This window comes from Entelurus aequoreus, linkage group LG15, assembly GCF_033978785.1.
Source record: "Entelurus aequoreus isolate RoL-2023_Sb linkage group LG15, RoL_Eaeq_v1.1, whole genome shotgun sequence".
Lineage (NCBI taxonomy): Eukaryota > Metazoa > Chordata > Actinopteri > Syngnathiformes > Syngnathidae > Entelurus > Entelurus aequoreus.
In genome coordinates, this window is record NC_084745.1 from 15,632,294 (window position 1) to 15,654,689 (window position 22,396).

The following is a 22,396-nucleotide window of genomic DNA, read 5'->3' on the forward strand; positions in this document are numbered from 1 at the left end:
TTTGCATGTGCTTTTGCGTGAGCATTTGCAAGTACTCTAATAGTGTCATTATGCAATTTCCATTCTTCAAGGTGATGTTTATCATTAATAACTGGCAGACGGAAAGAGGGCTTTCATTTTCTGACTAGTCTATTTAGTGAGAAGGCCTAGCATGTGCGTGTGCGTTTTTGTTTGAGGGTACGCTAACTCGGTCATTCTGTTTATATCATGTGGGGTGGTGGTCATCATTAATAACTGGTGGGGGAGGGGGGCACGCAGGTGCGCTAATTTGTGGATTCTTCCGTGTGGTTAGAAGGCATTTGCATGTGCTTTTGCCTAAGCGTATTAGGGTATGCTGACAATGTCATCATGCACATTCTATTAATCAAAGCGATGGTTATCATTAATAACTGGCGGGCAGCAAAATGGCATTCATTTTCTGACTAGTCTATATAGTGAGAATGCCTTGCATGTGCTTGTGCGTTTTCGTTGAGGGTACGCTAACTCTCATTCTGTTTATATCATGTGAGGTGATGGTCATCATTAATAACTGGTGGGGGGGGGGGGGCGCAGGTGTGCACATTTTTGGATTTGTCCGTGTGGTGAGGAGGCATTGCGTGTGCTTTTGCGTTAAATTTTGAGGGTACACTGACAGAGTCATGCAATTTCTCTCACGCAAAGTGGCGGTGATCATCAACAACTTGTGGTAAGTAACTTACCTCATTTTACTTCACATGGACCGGACTATATTCATCGACTCACACCTCAGTCGGTTCTATTTCAAGACAAACACACGGAAATTCTCTTACACAGGTGCAAGAGAGTTATCTCGCATAAAACAATGGCGCACGTCTCACCGGGTGCCCGCGTGTGTCTTTGTTAGGCGGCAGTAATCTCCCGCGCCTAATGTTTTAATGCCATTGTTGCAATCTGCTCAGAGACTAAAGCCTGTTTAATATACCGCCAGTTTAAACAGGCTACTGTCAGCTTAGCGCGCCGGTGAATGAGCATGAACATGTCAGGGTCTCGGGTTTATGGCGAGCCGTCCAAATGCAAATGTAATTACCGCCCGGCCATATGTTTGCTGGGAAATACTTGCAAAGAGAGGACAAAAAAAAAAAAAACTTGATTAGAAATGATTGTCTCGTCGTGATCCAGTGGAATGAGTAAATTGAAAATGCACGGTAAGTAACGCTATTAGTGAAGGTGGAGCCAACATGTAATTGTGCTGTTTGGACGTCGGCCATGTTAGCGTTATTGGCAAGCGTGGATCTTTATATTTTTCTGTTGTGCAGAGAATAAACGGCTCGGCGCGCGTCACATCCATCCTCATCGAGCGTCTCGCTCCGTGTTAGCTGCAGTTCCTCGCTCCTGATTTATGCTTCATTAGTGTCAGGCCAGTTCATTCCGATAAAGGCCCTCCCTCCCCCGACTTTGGATTTCAGTGCCTGCAGGGTAACACATCAGGGCGTCTTCTGAGCTTGTCTTCCCGCCCTCTCCCTCGCAGGGACGTACGTGACGCAGGTGACGGCCACCGACGCCGATGACCCCACGTACGGGAACAGCGCCAGGGTGGTGTACAGCATCCTGCATGGACAGCCGTACTTCTCCGTCGACCCCAAAACTGGTAAGAGAGTGTGGAGAATGCATATATGTTTAAGAGTTATTTCTTTATTTATAGCCATGTTTAGAGCAGCTAGTACTTTTCCTTTGTATATTCTACCAGTTTCTCTTTGTCTTCAGAGGTCTGTTTAGTGTCTTAACCATTGGAATGTGAATACATCCCCCCACTTAGGGGCGGTATGGCGTAGTGCAGGGGTCACCAACGCGGTGCCCGCGGGCACCAGGTAGCCCGTAAGGACCAGATGAGTAGCCCGCCGGCCTGTTCTAAAAATAGCTCAAATAGCAGCACTTACCAGTGAGCTGCCTCTATTTTTTAAATTTTATTTATTTACTAGCAATCTGGTCTCGCTTTGCCCGACATTTTTAATTCTAAGAGAGACAAAACTCAAATAGAATTTGAAAATCCAAGAAAATATTTTAAAGACTTGGTCTTCACTTGTTTAAATAAATTCATTAATTGTTTTACTTTGCTTCTTATAACTTTCAGAAAGACAAATTTAGAGAAAAAATACAACCTTAAAAATGATTTTAGGATTTTTAAACACATATACCTTTTTACCTTTTAAATATCTTCCTCTTCTTTCCTGACAATTTAAATCAATGTTCAAGTAAATTTATTTTTTTTATTGTAAAGAATAATAAATAAATTGTAATTTAATTCTTCATTTTAGCTTCTGTTTTTTCGACGAAGAATATTTGTGAAATATTTCTTCAAAGTTATTATGATTAAAATTCAAAAACATTCTGGCAAATCTAGAAAATCTGTAGAATCAAATTTAAATCTTATTTCAAAGTCTTTTGAATTTATCTTAAAATTTTTGTTCTGGAAAATCTAGAAGAAATAATGATTTGTTTTTGTTAGAAATATAGCTTGGTCCAATTTGTTATATATTCTAACAAAGTGTAGATTGGATTTTAACCTATTTAAAACATGTCATCAAAATTCTAAAATTAATCTTAATCAGGAAAAATTACTAATGATGTTCCATAAATTATTTTTTTAAGTTTTTGTCTTCTTTTTTTCGGTTGAATTCAGAATTTTAAAGATTCGAAATTGAAGATAAACTATGTTTCAAAATGTAATTGTCATTTTTTTCGTGTTTTCTCCTCTTTTAAACCGTTCAATTAAGTGTAAATATCATTAATTATTAATAATAACATAGAGTTAAAGGTAAATTGAGCAAATTGGCTATTTCTGGCAATTTATTTAAGTGTGTATCAAACTGGTAGCCCTTCGCATTAATCAGTACCCAAGAAGTAGCTCTTGGTTTCAAAAAGGTTGGTGACCCCTGGCGTAGTGGGTAGAGCGGCCGTGCCAGAAACCTGAGGGTTGCAGGTTCGCTCCTCGCCTCTTGACATCCAAATCGCTGCCATTGTGTCCTTGGGCAGGACACTTCACCCCTGCCCCCGGTGCCGCTCACACTGGTGAATGAATGATGAGTGAATGACAGGTGGTGGTCGGAAGGGGCCGTAGGCGCAAACTGGCAGCCTCGCTTCCGTCAGTCTACCCCAGGGCAGCTGTGGCTACAAATGTAGCTTACCACCACCAGGTATGAATGAATGATGGGTTCCCACTTCTCTGTGAGCGCTTTGAGTATCTAATAATAGAAAAGCGCAATATAAAATCTAATCCATTATTATTATTATTTCCTTATCAGTGTTGCGAGAGGGGGAGGTGGGGGCTTTCTTTGTGTGCAAGAAGTTGGCTCTTCCGTTTGAGTGTCAGATCAACTCGAGTAGCCGATATGAATGTATTGGTGTGGGCTGATCTCCTGAAATTTCGGTAAAACTTGATAATATTCCTATTCTGTCTTGATGGTCCTACTTACTCAGCATTTATGTCATCGAAAGAACTTGGGATTGAGCAGTAACTTAGATTGCCCTGGGAGGAAGAGCTGGTCGACGCAACAAGAGCTTTGAGTCGCACGTCATAGAATTCTCTAGATCAGTGGTTCTCAAACTGTGGGGGTACACGGGCTCCATCAAGTGCAGGGGTGTCAAACTCATTTTAGATCGGGGGGCCACATGGAGAAAAATCTACTCCCAAGTAGGCCGGACTGGTAAAATCACGGCACGATAACTTAAAAATAAAGAAAATTCCAGATTGTTTTTTTTTGTTTAAAAATAGAACAAGCATATTCTGAAATTGTACAAATCATAATGTTGTTTTTTTAATGTTCTTATTTTACAATTAAAAGTATATATACATCATTTTAGTTATTTATATTTTCTGAATAAATTATGTGATGATGTTCACCAGTCAACTCATTTGTGTTAATGTTCAATTTATCAACATAAAAAATATCAAAATCAAATTACAGTATTTTATTTATGTAATTTGATCATTTTCCTCGACTGATGTACTAATATCATGTGGTTTATTTTGTACATATGTAGCATCATCTACAAATATACAAATAATTGCTAGTGCGACATCCAGTGGACACATTTAGAACAGCAGTTTCTTTCATTCAAAAATTTCAGGTTAAAAGTCAAAGTTAAAAGTTGAAGTTAAAGTTACAGTTAAAGTTAAAAGTTAAAATAAAGTTAAAGTTAAAGTACCAATGATTGTCACACACACACTAGGTGTGGCGAAATTATCCTTAGTTAGTTAATTTTTATACTTAGCAAACTAATCCCGCGGGCCAGGCAAAACCTGCTCGCGGGCCTCATCCGGCCCTCAGGCCATACGTTTGACACCCCTGATATAGTGGTATGCCAAATAATCAGTTAAATATTCAAATACAGTTTTACTGTTCAAACTGTGTGTAATGTTACAGCTGTCAAAAATATTTATTTTCTTGTTAAATAAAACATTTGCTTTGTTTTTAATGAATACTTAGGCCTATTACGCTACTGTATTGTTCAAGATGGCAGTATTTGGAGAGCCAAGTTTTTTCTGAGGTGGTATATAAGCCAAAACCATCACATTTTAGAAGAAAACATTTTTTCTATATATTAGCCGCGCCGGACTATAAGCCGCTGATATATACGTTGTGAAATGAGTTATTTACACAGACAATTTTGTAAATATTTATTTACTTATCTTAATTGTTTACAAATGGTGTCTGTAACACGGCAGTAAAACGGCTGATCAAACAAAACAGACGTCATCTTCATGGACCCACTAGCTGCGGAAGCTAGCTCTTCAATCAGCGAAACAGACTCAATAACTCCACGGTGACGTCTTGGTAAATTTACTGAGGGATTTGTGAAACTGAAACAACTTAAAAAGAATGCCATTGTAAGTTAAAAATACTAACAAAGACACTCGTAAACATGTTAGCATATTAGGTAATGCTGACAACACTAGCTTCTTTAAAATACGATGGCACGTACAAATGTGCATGACATCACACATGGGTCACATTTGTAAATAAGAATTGTTGTAGTTATATTGTAAAATTTACAAACATTGCTTGGAATGATAAATGAAGAATCAATACGGGTAGTACCGCTATGGACGGCTAGAAGACGGAACAGAACTTCTACCACCGGTTGGAGGTTTAGGGTTATTAAAATATTTGCATTATGACCCTCAGTTATCGGACATCTCTACTTAAAATAAGTATATTCACACTAATAACAACTGTACTACTATATGAGTACATATTTTCTATTGTTTCATTGGAAATAAAACAGCAAAGTCCATTTGGCTGTCATCTGTTTGAATTATGAGACAAAACTGTGTCAACGTCATGATTTTTTTTTTTTACATGCTTGAAGTAAGAAATTATTACTTTAAAAAAGTAGTTTCATACTTGTGAGTGTTGATGACACAGCTTTGCAACAGTTGATATTCTAGTTTCAAGCATGTTTTACTCAATATAGGTCATCGAATCTCAGCAACGAGCTGTAATATCTTACTGAGATCATTTAGGACCAAAACACTTAAAACAAGTAAAACACTCTAACATAAAATCTGCTTAGCGAGAAGAATTATCTTATCAGACAGAAAATAAGCAAATATCACCTTTATTTGAGATATTTAATCTTACTTAGATTTCAGTTTTTGCAGTGTATACACTGCAAATAGTCAGTGTTCAAAAACAAGAAAAAAAAAAAGAAAAAAAATTGAGGGGTATTTTATTTGAACTTAAAAAATTATCTGCCAATAGAACAAGAAAATGTGGCTTGCCAAGACTTTCCAAAACAAGTAAAATTAGCTAACCTCAATGAACCCAAAAATACCTTAAAATAAGTCTATTCTCACTAATAACACGTGCACTTTTCTTGGTAGAAAAAAAAAGAGACCTTTTTGCTAAATATGTTGAAAAATATTCTTAAATTAAGTAAATGCGAGTGCCATTATCTTGACATAATGGTATGCGCTCGGCATTACATTTCTTGAAACCAGCAATTTTATACTAAAAACTAATTGATTGTTCTTAATGGAAAGGCAACAAGGCAACATCTTGTTACTCTCGGGGTCTTCTAGCCGTCTAAAAATTCATTTTTCCATCGACAACATGACATCATCGCGCCAAGTGCGTGCTCTTTCAGTCAATTAGTGTGCATATATACAGCCTGGCCAAAAAATGTTTAATTGTAATTTTGAAGAATTTATCTGAATGTGCATGAACTATTTATGTTCAAAATTTTTAGAAATGCCACATGTGAAATGTTTAAACATTAACTGTCAGTTTACTGTACTGTGCCAACTGTACTACTATATGAGTACGTATTTTCTATTGTTTCCTTGAAAATAAAACAGCTAAGTCCATTTGGCTGTCATCTGTTTTAATTATGAGACACAATTGTGTCAAAGTCATGATTTTTTTTTTTCATGCTTGAAATAAGACATGATTACTTTAAAAAAGTAGTTTCATACTTTTGAGTGTTGATGACACAGCTTTGCAACAGTTGATATTCTAGTTTCAAGCATGTTTTACTCAATATAGGTCATCGAATCTCAGCAACGAGCTGTAATATCTTACTGAGATCATTTAGGACCAAAACCCTTAAAACAAGTAAAACACTAACATACAATCTGCTTAGTGAGAAGAATTATCTTATCAGACAGAAAATAAGCAAATATCACCTTTATTTGAGATATTTAATCTTACATAGATTTCAGTTTTTGCAGTGTATACACTGCAAATAGTCAGTGTTCAAAAACAAGAAAAAAAAAAAGAAAAAAAAATTGAGGGGTATTTTATTTGAACTTAAAAAATTATCTGCCAATAGAACAAGAAAATGTGGCTTGCCAAGACTTTCCAAAACAAGTAAAATTAGCTAACCTCAATGAACCCAAAAATACCTTAAAATAAGTATATTCTCACTAATAACAAGTGCACTTTTCTTGGTAGAAAAAAAAAGAGACCTTTTTGCTAAATATGTTGAAAAATATTCTTAAATTAAGTAAATGCGAGTGCCATTTTCTTGACATAATGGTATGCGCTCGGCATTACATTTCTTGAAACCAGCAATTTTATACTAAAAACTAATTGATTGTTCTTAATGGAAAGGCAACAAGGCAACATCTTGTTACTCTCGGGGTCTTCTAGCCGTCTAAAAATTCATTTTTCCATCGACAACATGACATCATCGCGCCAAGTGCGTGCTCTTTCAGTCAATTAGTGTGCATATATACAGCCTGGCCAAAAAATGTTTAATTGTAATTTTGAAGAATTTATCTGAATGTGCATGAACTATTTATGTTCAAAATTTTTAGAAATGCCACATGTGAAATGTTTAAACATTAACTGTCAGTTTACTGTACTGTGCCAACTGTACTACTATATGAGTACGTATTTTCTATTGTTTCCTTGAAAATAAAACAGCTAAGTCCATTTGGCTGTCATCTGTTTTAATTATGAGACACAATTGTGTCAAAGTCATGATTTTTTTTTTTCATGCTTGAAATAAGACATGATTACTTTAAAAAAGTAGTTTCATACTTTTGAGTGTTGATGACACAGCTTTGCAACAGTTGATATTCTAGTTTCAAGCATGTTTTACTCAATATAGGTCATCGAATCTCAGCAACGAGCTGTAATATCTTACTGAGATCATTTAGGACCAAAACCCTTAAAACAAGTAAAACACTAACATACAATCTGCTTAGTGAGAAGAATTATCTTATCAGACAGAAAATAAGCAAATATCACCTTTATTTGAGATATTTAATCTTACATAGATTTCAGTTTTTGCAGTGTATACACTGCAAATAGTCAGTGTTCAAAAACAAGAAAAAAAAAAAGAAAAAAAAATTGAGGGGTATTTTATTTGAACTTAAAAAATTATCTGCCAATAGAACAAGAAAATGTGGCTTGCCAAGACTTTCCAAAACAAGTAAAATTAGCTAACCTCAATGAACCCAAAAATACCTTAAAATAAGTATATTCTCACTAATAACAAGTGCACTTTTCTTGGTAGAAAAAAAAAGAGACCTTTTTGCTAAATATGTTGAAAAATATTCTTAAATTAAGTAAATGCGAGTGCCATTTTCTTGACATAATGGTATGCGCTCGGCATTACATTTCTTGAAACCAGCAATTTTATACTAAAAACTAATTGATTGTTCTTAATGGAAAGGCAACAAGGCAATATCTTGTTACTCTCGGGGTCTTCTAGCCGTCTAAAAATTCATTTTTCCATCGACAACATGACATCATCGCGCCAAGTGCGTGCTCTTTCAGTCAATTAGTGTGCATATATACAGCCTGGCCAAAAAATGTTTAATTGTAATTTTGAAGAATTTATCTGAATGTGCATGAACTATTTATGTTCAAAATTTTTAGAAATGCCACATGTGAAATGTTTAAACATTAACTGTCAGTTTACTGTACTGTGCCAACTGTACTACTATATGAGTACATATTTTCTATTGTTTCCTTGAAAATAAAACAGCTAAGTCCATTTGGCTGTCATCTGTTTGAATTATGAGACACAATTGTGTCAAAGTCATGATTTTTTTTTTTCATGCTTGAAACAAGAAATGATTGCTTTAAAAAAGTAGTTTCATACTTGTGAGTGTTGATGACACAGCTTTGCAACAGTTGATATTCTAGTTTCAAGCATGTTTTACTCAATATAGGTCATCGAATCTCAGCAACGAGCTGTAATATCTTACTGAGATCATTTAGGACCAAAACACTTAAAACAAGTAAAACACTAACATAAAATCTGCTTAGTGAGAAGAATTATCTTATCAGACAGAAAATAAGCAAATATCACCCTTATTTGAGATATTTAATCTTACTTAGATTTCAGTTTTTGCAGTGTATACACTGCAAATAGTCAGTGTTCAAAAACAAGAAAAAAAAATTATAATAATAATTGAGGGGTATTTTATTTGAACTTAAAAAATTATCTGCCAATAGAACAAGAAAATGTGGCTTGCCAAGACTTTCCAAAACAAGTAAAATTAGCTAACCTCAATGAACCCAAAAATACCTTAAAATAAGTATATTCTCACTAATAACAAGTGCACTTTTCTTGGTAGAAAAAAAAAGAGACCTTTTTGCTAAATATGTTGAAAAATATTCTTAAATTAAGTAAATGCTAGTGCCATTATCTTGACATAATGGTATGCGCTCGGCATTACATTTCTTGAAACCAGCAATTTTATACTAAAAACTAATTGATTGTTCTTAATGGAAAGGCAACAAGGCAACATCTTGTTACTCTCGGGGTCTTCTAGCCGTCTAAAAATTCATTTTTCCATCGACAACATGACATCATTGCGCCAAGTGCGTGCTCTTTCAGTCAATTAGTGTGCATATATACAGCCTGGCCAAAAAATGTTTAATTGTAATTTTGAAGAATTTATCTGAATGTGCATGAACTATTTATGTTCAAATTTTTTAGAAATGCCACATGTGAAATGTTTAAACATTAACTGTCAGTTTACTGTACTGTGCCAACTGTACTACTATATGAGTACGTATTTTCTATTGTTTCCTTGAAAATAAAACAGCTAAGTCCATTTGGCTGTCATCTGTTTTAATTATGAGACACAATTGTGTCAAAGTCATGATTTTTTTTTTCATGCTTGAAATAAGAAATGATTACTTTAAAAAAGTAGTTTCATACTTGTGAGTGTTGATGACACAGCTTTGCAACAGTTGATATTCTAGTTTCAAGCATGTTTTACTCAATATAGGTCATCGAATCTCAGCAACGAGCTGTAATATCTTACTGAGATCATTTAGGACCAAAACACTTAAAACAAGTAAAACACTAACATAAAATCTGCTTAGTGAGAAGAATTATATTATCAGACAGAAAATAAGCAAATATCACCTTTATTTGAGATATTTAATCTTACTTAGATTTCAGTTTTTGCAGTGTATACACTGCAAATAGTCAGTGTTCAAAAACAAGAAAAAATAAAAAAATAAAAAAATTGAGGGGTATTTTATTTGAACTTAAAAAAATATCTGCCAATAGAACAAGAAAATGTGGCTTGCCAAGACTTCCCAAAACAAGTAAAATTAGCTAACCTCAATGAACCCAAAAATACCTTAAAATAAGTATATTCTCACTAATAACAAGTGCACTTTTCTTGGTAGAAAAAAAAGAGACCTTTTTGCTAAATATGTTGAAAAATATTCTTAAATTAAGTAAATGCTAGTGCCATTTTCTTGACATAATGGTATGCGCTCGGCATTACATTTCTTGAAACCAGCAATTTTATACTAAAAACTAATTGATTGTTCTTAATGGAAAGGCAACAAGGCAACATCTTGTTACTCTCGGGGTCTTCTAGCCGTCTAAAAATTCATTTTTCCATCGACAACATGACATCATCGCGCCAAGTGCGTGCTCTTTCAGTCAATTAGTGTGCATATATACAGCCTGGCCAAAAAATGTTTAATTGTAATTTTGAAGAATTTATCTGAATGTGCATGAACTATTTATGTTCAATTTTTTTAGAAATGCCACATGTGAAATGTTTAAACATTAACTGTCAGTTTACTGTACTGTGCCAACTGTACTACTATATGAGTACGTATTTTCTATTGTTTCCTTGAAAATAAAACAGCTAAGTCCATTTGGCTGTCATCTGTTTTAATTATGAGACACAATTGTGTCAAAGTCATGATTTTTTTTTTTTCATGCTTGAAATAAGAAATGATTACTTTAAAAAAGTAGTTTCATACTTGTGAGTGTTGATGACACAGCTTTGCAACAGTTGATATTCTAGTTTCAAGCATGTTTTACTCAATATAGGTCATCGAATCTCAGCAACGAGCTGTAATATCTTACTGAGATCATTTAGGACCAAAACACTTAAAACAAGTAAAACACTAACATAAAATCTGCTTAGTGAGAAGAATTATCTTATCAGACAGAAAATAAGCAAATATCACCCTTATTTGAGATATTTAATCTTACTTAGATTTCCTTTTTTGCAGTGTATACACTGCAAATAGTCAGTGTTCAAAAACAAGAAGAAAAAAAAAAAAAAAAATTGAGGGGTATTTTATTTGAACTTAAAAAATTATCTGCCAATAGAACAAGAAAATGTGGCTTGCAAGACTTTCCAAAACAAGTAAAATTAGCTAACCTCAATGAACCCAAAAATACCTTAAAATAAGTATATTCTCACTAATAACAAGTGCACTTTTCTTGGTAGAAAAAAAAGAGACCTTTTTGCTAAATATGTTGAAAAATATTCTTAAATTAAGTAAATGCGAGTGCCATTTTCTTGACATAATGGTATGCGCTCGGCATTACATTTCTTGAAACCAGCAATTTTATACTAAAAACTAATTGATTGTTCTTAATGGAAAGGCAACAAGGGCAACATCTTGTTACTCTCGAGGTCTTCTAGCCGTCTAAAAATTCATTTTTCCATCGACAACATGACATCATCGCGCCAAGTGCGTGCTCTTTCAGTCAATTAGTGTGCATATATACAGCCTGGCCAAAAATGTTTGATTGTAATTTTGAAGAATTTATCTGAATGTGCATGAACTATTTATGTTCAAAATTTTTAGAAATGCCACATGTGAAATGTTTAAACATTAACTGTCAGTTTACTGTACTGTGCCAACTGTACTACTATATGAGTACGTATTTTCTATTGTTTCCTTGAAAATAAAACAGCTAAGTCCATTTGGCTGTCATCTGTTTTAATTATGAGACACAATTGTGTCAAAGTCATGTTTTTTTTTTTCCATGCTTGAAATAAGAAATGATTACTTTAAAAAGTAGTTTTATACTTGTGAGTGTTGATGACACAGCTTTGCAACAGTTGATATTCTAGTTTCAAGCATGTTTTACTCAATATAGGTCATCGAATCTCAGCAACGAGCTGTAATATCTTACTGAGATCATTTAGGACCAAAACACTTAAAACAAGTAAAACACTAACATAAAATCTGCTTAGTGAGAAGAATTATCTTATCAGACAGAAAATAAGCAAATATCACCTTTATTTGAGATATTTAATCTTACTTAGATTTCAGTTTTTGCAGTGTATACACTGCAAATAGTCAGTGTTCAAAAACAAGAAAAAAAAAAAAAATACAAAATTGAGGGGTATTTTATTTGAACTTAAAAAATTATCTGCCAATAGAACAAGAAAATGTGGCTTGCCAAGACTTTCCAAAACAAGTAAAATTAGCTAACCTCAATGAACCCAAAAATACCTTAAAATAAGTATATTCTCACTAATAACAAGTGCACTTTTCTTGGTAGAAAAAAAAAGAGACCTTTTTGCTAAATATGTTGAAAAATATTCTTAAATTAAGTAAATGCGAGTGCCATTTTCTTGACATAATGGTATGCGCTCGGCATTACATTTCTTGAAACCAGCAATTTTATACTAAAAACTAATTGATTGTTCTTAATGGAAAGGCAACAAGGCAACATCTTGTTACTCTCGGGGTCTTCTAGCCGTCTAAAAATTCATTTTTCCATCGACAACATGACATCATCGCGCCAAGTGCGTGCTCTTTCAGTCAATTAGTGTGCATATATACAGCCTGGCCAAAAAATGTTTAATTGTAATTTTGAAGAATTTATCTGAATGTGCATGAACTATTTATGTTCAAAATTTTTTAGAAATGCCACATGTGAAATGTTTAAACATTAACTGTCAGTTTACTGTACTATGCCAACTGTACTACTATATGAGTACGTATTTTCTATTGTTTCCTTGAAAATAAAACAGCTAAGTCCATTTGGCTGTCATCTGTTTTAATTATGAGACACAATTGTGTCAAAGTCATGATTTTTTTTTTCCATGCTTGAAATAAGAAATGATTACTTTAAAAAAGTAGTTTCATACTTGTGAGTGTTGATGACACAGCTTTGCAACAGTTGATATTCTAGTTTCAAGCATGTTTTACTCAATATAGGTCATCGAATCTCAGCAACGAGCTGTAATATCTTACTGAGATCATTTAGGACCAAAACCCTTAAAACAAGTAAAACACTAACATAAAATCTGCTTAGTGAGAAGAATTATCTTATCAGACAGAAAATAAGCAAATATCACCTTTATTTGAGATATTTAATCTTACTTAGATTTCAGTTTATGCAGTGTATACACTGCAAATAGTCAGTGTTCAAAAACAAGAAAAAATAAATAAATACAAAATTGAGGGGTATTTTATTTGAACTTAAAAAATTATCTGCCAATAGAACAAGAAAATGTGGCTTGCCAAGACTTTCCAAAACAAGTAAAATTAGCTAACCTCAATGAACCCAAAAATACCTTAAAATAAGTATATTCTCACTAAAAACAAGTGCACTTTTCTTGGTAGAAAAAAAAGAGACCTTTTTGCTAAATATGTTGAAAAATATTCTTAAATTAAGTAAATGCGAGTGCCATTTTCTTGACATAATGGTATGCGCTCGGCATTACATTTCTTGAAACCAGCAAACCTATACTAAAAACTAATTGATTGTTCTTAATGGAAAGGCAACAAGGCAACATCTTGTTACTCTCGGGGTCTTCTAGCCGTCTAAAAATTCATTTTTCCATCGACAACATGACATCATCGCGCCAAGTGCGTGCTCTTTCAGTCAATTAGTGTGCATATATACAGCCTGGCCAAAAAATGTTTAATTGTAATTTTGAAGAATTTATCTGAATGTGCATGAACTATTTATGTTCAATTTTTTTAGAAATGCCACATGTGAAATGTTTAAACATTAACTGTCAGTTTACTGTACTGTGCCAACTGTACTACTATATGAGTACGTATTTTCTATTGTTTCCTTGAAAATAAAACAGCTAAGTCCATTTGGCTGTCATCTGTTTTAATTATGAGACACAATTGTGTCAAAGTCATGATTTTTTTTTTTCATGCTTGAAATAAGAAATTATTACTTTTAAAAAAGTAGTTTCATACTTGTGAGTGTTGATGACACAGCTTTGCAACAGTTGATATTCTAGTTTCAAGCATGTTTTACTCAATATAGGTCATCGAATCTCAGCAACGAGCTGTAATATCTTACTGAGATCATTTAGGACCAAAACACTTAAAACAAGTAAAACACTAACATAAAATCTGCTTAGTGAGAAGAATTATCTTATCAGACAGAAAATAAGCAAATATCACCTTTATTTGAGATATTTAATCTTACTTAGATTTCAGTTTTTGCAGTGTATACACTGCAAATAGTCAGTGTTCAAAAACAAGAAAAAAAAAAAATTAAAAAAAATTGAGGGGTATTTTATTTGAACTTAAAAAATTATCTGCCAATAGAACAAGAAAATGTGGCTTGCCAAGACTTTCCAAAACAAGTAAAATTAGCTAACCTCAATGAACCCAAAAATACCTTAAAATAAGTATATTCTCACTAATAACAAGTGCACTTTTCTTGGTAGAAAAAAAAGAGACCTTTTTGCTAAATATGTTGAAAAATATTCTTAAATTAAGTAAATGCGAGTGCCATTTTCTTGACATAATGGTATGCGCTCGGCATTACATTTCTTGAAACCAGCAATTTTATACTAAAAACTAATTGATTGTTCTTAATGGAAAGGCAACAAGGCAACATCTTGTTACTCTCGGGGTCTTCTAGCCGTCTAAAAATTCATTTTTCCATCGACAACATGACATCATCGCGCCAAGTGCGTGCTCTTTCAGTCAATTAGTGTGCATATATACAGCCTGGCCAAAAAATGTTTAATTGTAATTTTGAAGAATTTATCTGAATGTGCATGAACTATTTATGTTCAAAATTTTTAGAAATGCCACATGTGAAATGTTTAAACATTAACTGTCAGTTTACTGTACTGTGCCAACTGTACTACTATATGAGTACGTATTTTCTATTGTTTCCTTGAAAATAAAACAGCTAAGTCCATTTGGCTGTCATCTGTTTTAATTATGAGACACAATTGTGTCAAAGTCATGATTTTTTTTTTTCATGCTTGAAACAAGAAATGATTGCTTTAAAAAAGTAGTTTCATACTTGTGAGTGTTGATGACACAGCTTTGCAACAGTTGATATTCTAGTTTCAAGCATGTTTTACTCAATATAGGTCATCGAATCTCAGCAACGAGCTGTAATATCTTACTGAGATCATTTAGGACCAAAACACTTAAAACAAGTAAAACACTAACATAAAATCTGCTTAGTGAGAAGAATTATCTTATCAGACAGAAAATAAGCAAATATCACCTTTATTTTAGATATTTAATCTTACTTAGATTTCAGTTTTTGCAGTGTATATATACATATTATGTACTACCTGAAATTGCATTCATTTGACAAAGTCTATTGTAATGTTGGCATGTTTGCAACATAATAGCTTGGCCAGATGTTGCCATTAAACATCTCATCACCTTGACTGTTTGCTGACTTTGCGTCTTTTGTGAGCGCCGGCTACAAACTGTTTACGCCTGCAGCTTGAAATTGACCCAAAGACAATTATGACTAAAGATTAACGCTGTTATTTGTTTGTTATTTACGCCCGACGCGCCGCGGGGGACGGATCAATCAATGCGGCAGAATAGTGCCGGATTGGCAGCGGGCCGGGAGCGTCTGTAGCGCCGTTCACAACGTATTAAAAAAAAAAAAAAAAGAAAGCTTCATACATATCACAAAAGGCGACACAGGTGGAAGGTATTGCCGATCGCGAGCGCACGCTGAGCCCGGCTGGGAAAATGGCGCGGCTGGAGACAAAAAAAATCACGTGGCGAGGGAAAGTGTTTCCCCTGCTGGGGGATCGGCAAAAACACACCTCAAACAAATGATCAATCCACAAAGACCGTAAGCCTGAATTGTCTTTGAAACTAAACATGTCTAACAAATATTTGTTGACTTTTGGCTCAGAATTCCCAGCTCAAATGTTTGTGTTTGTCTCACATCACTTTTTTACCTGCAGGCGTGATAAAGACGGCCTTACCCAACATGGACAGAGAGGTGAAGGAACAGTACCAGGTCTTGATCCAGGCCAAGGACATGGGGGGGCAGCTGGGGGGGCTGGCCGGGACCACCACGGTCAACATCACCCTCAGCGACGTCAACGACAACCCGCCCAGGTTCTCCAAAAGTGAGTGGATGATGTTGTGGTGTACAGTGGGGGAAGGGGTTCATAGGGGGCCATAGTTTAATTCGTACTTGCCAACCCTCCCGTTTTTAGCGGGAGAATCCCGGTATTCAGCGCCTCTCCCGACAACCTCCCGGCAGAGATTTTCTCCCGACAAACTCCCGGTATTCAGCCGGAGCTGGAGGCCACGCCCCCTCCAGCTCAATGCTGACCTGAGACTGAGTGGGGACAGCCTGTTCTCACGTCCGCTTTCCCACAATATAAACAGCTTGCCTGCCCAATGACGTCATAACATCTAGGGCTTTTAGAGAGTACAGTGCACAACTTTGACAACTGCGCACACAACAAGGAGACGTTCGAAGGGGAAGGTGTGTGTTGCCTGTAAATATGTAGAACAGACTTCTCCATTGAACACGGTGGCCGAAATGATATACTCATCATGAACGGAGAAGTTAAACAGGACAATACTGCCATCTAATGGATAGCCACCGGAACACTGAAATTCAAGTATTTCTTTTATGTAAATAAAATATATATATATATATATATATATATATATATATATATATATATATATATATATATATATATATATATATATATATATATATATATATATATATATATATATATAGCTAGAATTCACTGAAAGTCAAGTATTTCATACATATATATATATATATACAGGTAAAAGCCAGTAAATTAGAATATTTTGAAAAACTTGATTTATTTCAGTAATTGCATTCAAAAGGTGTAACTTGTACATTATATTTATTCATTGCACACAGACTGATGCATTCAAATGTTTATTTCATTTAATTTTGATGATTTGAAGTGGCAACAAATGAAAATCCAAAATTCCGTGTGTCACAAAATTAGAATATTACTTAAGGCTAATACAAAAAAGGGATTTTTAGAAATGTTGGCCAACTGAAAAGTATGAAAATGAAAAATATGAGCATGTACAATACTCAATACTTGGTTGGAGCTCCTTTTGCCTCAATTACTGCGTTAATGCGGCGTGGCATGGAGTCGATGAGTTTCTGGCACTGCTCAGGTGTTATGAGAGCCCAGGTTGCTCTGATAGTGGCCTTCAACTCTTCTGCGTTTTTGGGTCTGGCATTCTGCATCTTCCTTTTCACAATACCCCACAGATTTTCTATGGGGCTAAGTTTCAGGGGAGTTGGCGGGCCAATTTAGAACAGAAATACCATGGTCCGTAAACCAGGCACGGGTAGATTTTGCGCTGTGTGCAGGCGCCAAGTCCTGTTGGAATTTGAAATCTCCATCTCCATAGAGCAGGTCAGCAGCAGGAAGCATGAAGTGCTCTAAAACTTGCTGGTAGACGGCTGCGTTGACCCTGGATCTCAGGAAACAGAGTGGACCGACACCAGCAGATGACATGGCACCCCAAACCATCACTGATGGTGGAAACTTTACACTAGACTTCAGGCAACGTGGATCCTGTGCCTCTCCTGTCTTCCTCCAGACCTCGATTTCCAAAGGAAATGCAAAATTTGCTTTCGTCAGAAAACATGACTTTGGACCACTCAGCAGCAGTCCAGCTCTTTTTTCCAGGGTCAACGCAGCCGTCTACCAGCAAGTTTTAGAGCACTTCATGCTTCCTGCTGCTGACCTGCTCTATGGAGATGGAGATTTCAAGTTCCAACAGGACTTGGCGCCTGCACACAGCGCAAAATCTACCCGTGCCTGGTTTACGGACCATGGTATTTCTGTTCTAAATTGGCCCGCCAACTCCCCTGACCTTAGCCCCATAGAAAATCTGTGGGGTATTGTGAAAAGGAAGATGCAGAATGCCAGACCCAAAAACGCAGAAGAGTTGAAGGCCACTATCAGAGCAACCTGGGCTCTCATAACACCTGAGCAGTGCCAGAAACTCATCGACTCCATGCCACGCCGCATTAACGCAGTAATTGAGGCAAAAGGAGCTCCAACCAAGTATTGAGTATTGTACATGCTCATATTTTTCATTTTCATACTTTTCAGTTGGCCAACATTTCTAAAAATCCCTTTTTTGTATTAGCCTTAAGTAATATTCTAATTTTGTGACACACGGAATTTTGGATTTTCATTTGTTGCCACTTCAAATCATCAAAATTAAATGAAATAAACATTTGAATCCATCAGTCTGTGTGCAATGAATAAATATAATGTACAAGTTACACCTTTTGAACGCAATTACTGAAATAAATCAAGTTTTTCAAAATATTCTAATTTACTGGCTTTTACCTGTATATATATATATATATATATATATATATATATATATATATATATATATATATATATATATGTATGTATGAAATACTCGAGTTGGTGAATTCTAGCTGTAAATAACCACGCCCCCCCACGCCCCCAGCCCCGACCAAGCCCAACCCTCCCCCTACCCCCCACCTCCCGATATTGGAGGTCTCAAGATTGGCAAGTATGGTTTAATTCCACATACTGATATGCTAAAGGTTTTAAGTGTTACACGTGTTAGTTGCCATACCAGTTTTTTTGTTTTTTATGCCCTTTTTTTCTAGAGAAAACCCTGTTTTTATTGGCAAAAACACAAAATAAGCAATATTTTGCCCTAAACATTTTTCAAAATGGAATATTTGATGTAACATAAATAAATCTATCATTCACAATCATTATGAGAGACAAGAAGACAAACGTTTTTATTTTATTTTGCATTTTAACATGTAAAAATCGGATCGTTCTACAAACCCCGTTTCCATATGAGTTGGGAAATTGTGTTAGATATAAGTATAAACAGAATACAATGATTTGCAAATCATTTTCAACCCATATTCAGTTGAATATGCTACAAAGACAACATATTTGATGTTCAAACTCATAAACATGTTTTTTTTTTGCAAATAATCATTAACTTTAGAATTTGATGGCAGCAACACGTGACAAATAAGTTGGGAAAGGTGGCAATAAATACTGATACAGTTGAGGAATGCTCATCAAACACTTATTTGGAACATCCCACAGGTGAACAGGCAAATTGGGAACAGGTGGATGCCATGATTCGGTATAAAAGTAGATTCCATGAAATGCTCAGTCATTCACAAACAAGGATGGGGCGAGGGTCACCACTTTGTCAACAAATGCGTGAGCAAATTGTTGAACAGTTTAAGAAAAACCTTTCTCAACCAGCTATTGCAAGGAATGTAGGGATTTCACTATCTACCGTCCGTAATATCATCAAAGGGTTCAGAGAATCTGGAGAAATCACTGCACGTAAGCAGCTAAGCCCGTGACCTTCGATCCCTCAGGCTGTACTGCATCAACAAGCGACATCGGTTTGTAAAGGATATCACCACATGGGCTCAGGAACACTTCAGAAATCCACTGTCAGTAACTACAGTTGGTCGCCACATCTGTAAGTGCACGTTAAAACTCTCCTATGCAAGGCGAAAACCGTTTATCAACAACACCCAGAAACGCCGTCGGCTTCGCTGGGCCTGAGCTCATCTAAGATGGACTGATTTAAAGTGGAAAAGTGTTCTGTGGTCTGACGAGTCCACATTTCAAATTGATTTTGAAAACTGTGGACGTCGTGTCCTCTGGACCAAAGAGGAAAAGAGCCATCCAGATTGTTATAGGCGCAAAGTTGAAAAGCCAGCATCTGTGATAGTATGGGGGTGTATTAGTGCCCAAGACATGGGTAACTTACACATCTGTGAAGGCGCCATTAATGCTGAAAGGTACATCCAGGTTTTGGAGCAACATATGTTGCCATCCAAGCAACGTTACCATGGACGCCCCTGCTTATTTCAGCAAGACAATGCCAAGCCACGTGTTACATCAACGTGGCTTCATAGTAAAAGAGTGCGGGTACTAGACTGGCCTGCCTGTAGTCTAGACCTGTCTCCCATTGAAAATGTGTGGCGCATTATGAAGCCTAAAATACCACAACGGAGACCCCGGACTGTTGAACAACTTAAGCTGTACATCAAGCAAGAATGGGAAAGAATTCCACCTGAGAAGCTTAAAAAATGTGTCTCCTCAGTTCCCAAACATTTACTGAGTGTTGTTAAAAGGAAAGGCCATGTAACACAGTAGTGAACATGCCCTTTCCCAACTACTTTGGCACATGTTGCAGCCATGAAATTCTAAGTTAATTATTATTTGCAAAAAAAAAATAAAGATTATGAGTTTGAACATCAAATATCTTGTCTTTGTAGTGCATTCAATTTAATATGGGTTGAAAATGATTTGAAAATCATTGTATTCAGTTTATATTTACATCTAACACAATGTCCCAACTCATATGGAAACGGGGTTTGTAGGTGGCTAGCAATGCAGATAATGGGAGCCATCGATTCTACCTCTCAATCACTTTGAAAATGCATTCAAAAACCGTCAACAATACTTTATTTACGTTCCTGTATAATAACCAAACTGTATCAACATTGTTATTGTAAGAGCAAACACTGAGGAACTCTTTTTCTAGCTTAAATACACATCGGCGAGCTTCGGTATTAGCCATAAAAGCTAACTATGGAAAGAGATACGCTGGCTTCTAAGTCAGCAGGTAACACGTTTGAGTTTGTAATACACAAAACTGTGATAGGACACTGAAGAAGTCGCTGTCTTGCGGTTCCACAGATGCACGTCAAAGTACAGGTTTGACAACAGGTTTAATGTTTTTCAACACAACAATCCAACACAAAGTCTTCTTCCAGGACTTTTCAGTCTCTCTCCCGACCCCTCTCCTGCACCCGGCCGCTCACTGTTAAAGACAGATGATTAGTCTCACACGTACCACCTGTGTAATCCAATCATCTGCCAGCTGTGTGTCGCAGTCAGCACATGCCCCGCCCCCGTCTGATGGCGCTCTGTTCCAGCCACATGGACGGAGGCGTTGACTTTCACTCTTGCAGTGCGCTAATCACAACCCCCTCCCACATACCTCCACCGCCAGACTTAGGCCGGGACATCGTCCGGCCGCGCCTACTACCCTACTGCCTCACCTCCTTTTTCGTCTTCGGGGTCGGGCAGGCCGCAACTGCCGCAGTTTTGTCTATCTGAGGCCGCACCTGACCTTCCCGCAAGTGGTACCCCAGATACTGTACCTCCCTCCGGCCAACCGCGCACTTCGCCGGGTTGGCGGTGAGCCCCGCCCGCCTCAGGGACTCGAGCACTGCCCCCACCCTCTGCACATGCTCCGCCCAGTTGTTCCCCTGGATGATGACATCATCCAGATAGGCGGCAGCATATGCCGCGTGGGGCCGCAGTACCCGGTCCATGAGTCTCTGAAATGTGGCCGGCGCACCGAACAAGCCGAACGGAAGGGTCACGAATTGGTATAAACCTTCCGGAGTGGAGAATGCCGTTTTTTCCTTAGACTCTGGAGATAAGGGAATCTGCCAGTAGCCCTTAGTCAAATCCAGTGTCGTGAAAAAACGAACAGTGCCTAACCGGTCCAGGAGCTCGTCGACCCGGGGCATCGGGTAGGCGTCAAAACGTGACACATCATTTACCTTGCGGTAGTCCACACAAAATCGCACAGACCCATCTTTCTTCCCTACCAGAACTATGGGGCTGCACCATGCACTGTGTGACTCCTCTATTACCCCCAATTCCAACATGGCTTTTAATTCCTCCCGAACTACTTTGCGCTTGTGTTCGGGCAGCCTATAGGGCCGAGACCTCACTGTCACGCCAGGGCTGGTCTCTATGTGATGCTGGGTGAGGTTCGTGCGACCTGGCAGGGGGGAGAACATGTCAGCAAAATGTTGCTGCAAATTGGCCACATCTGCTTTCTGTGACGGCGTCAGATGATTATCACAGCGGAGAGGGAAGGGCCGGGGGGAGGGTGGAACCTCCGGCCCCAGCTCCTCGCCCTCCGCTATCGCCGTCACCATAGAGACAGGCTCCGCTTCCCTCCAACCTTTTAGTAGGTTGAGGTGGTAGATTTGTGTTGCCTCGCCCCGGTCAGACCGCTCGACCTCGTAATCCACGTAACCTACTCGTCGTGTGACCACAAACGGTCCTTGCCACTTGGCGAGTAATTTGGAGCTGGATGTAGGGAGTAATACAAGTACTTTCTCTCCCGGTGAAAATTGTCTGAGTTGGGTCCCCCTGTTATACAGGCGCTGCTGACGTTCTTGGGCTTGGAGCAAATTCTCACGTGACAAGTGCCCCAATGTGTGGAGTTTTGCTCTCAGGTCCATGACGTACTGAATTTCGTTTTTACTGGGGCTTGGACCTTCCTCCCAGCTTTCTTTAACTAGGTCCAGTACCCCGCGCGGCTTCCTGCCGAACAACAGCTCAAATGGAGAAAATCCTGTTGAGGCCTGAGGAACCTCCCGC

General features: G+C 37.1%; 1 protein-coding gene across 1 annotated transcript in view; it reads left to right on the forward strand.

Annotated features, from left to right (window-relative positions):
* LOC133629857 (cadherin-12-like) overlaps window positions 1-22,396 on the forward strand; it is a 312,919-nt gene that overhangs the window by 167,629 nt on the left and 122,894 nt on the right. The window contains exons 4-5 of the mRNA XM_062020904.1: window positions 1,487-1,606; window positions 15,899-16,066. Of these exons, the coding sequence (XP_061876888.1) occupies window positions 1,487-1,606; window positions 15,899-16,066 (288 nt within the window). The remainder of the gene's footprint in view (window positions 1-1,486; window positions 1,607-15,898; window positions 16,067-22,396) is intronic.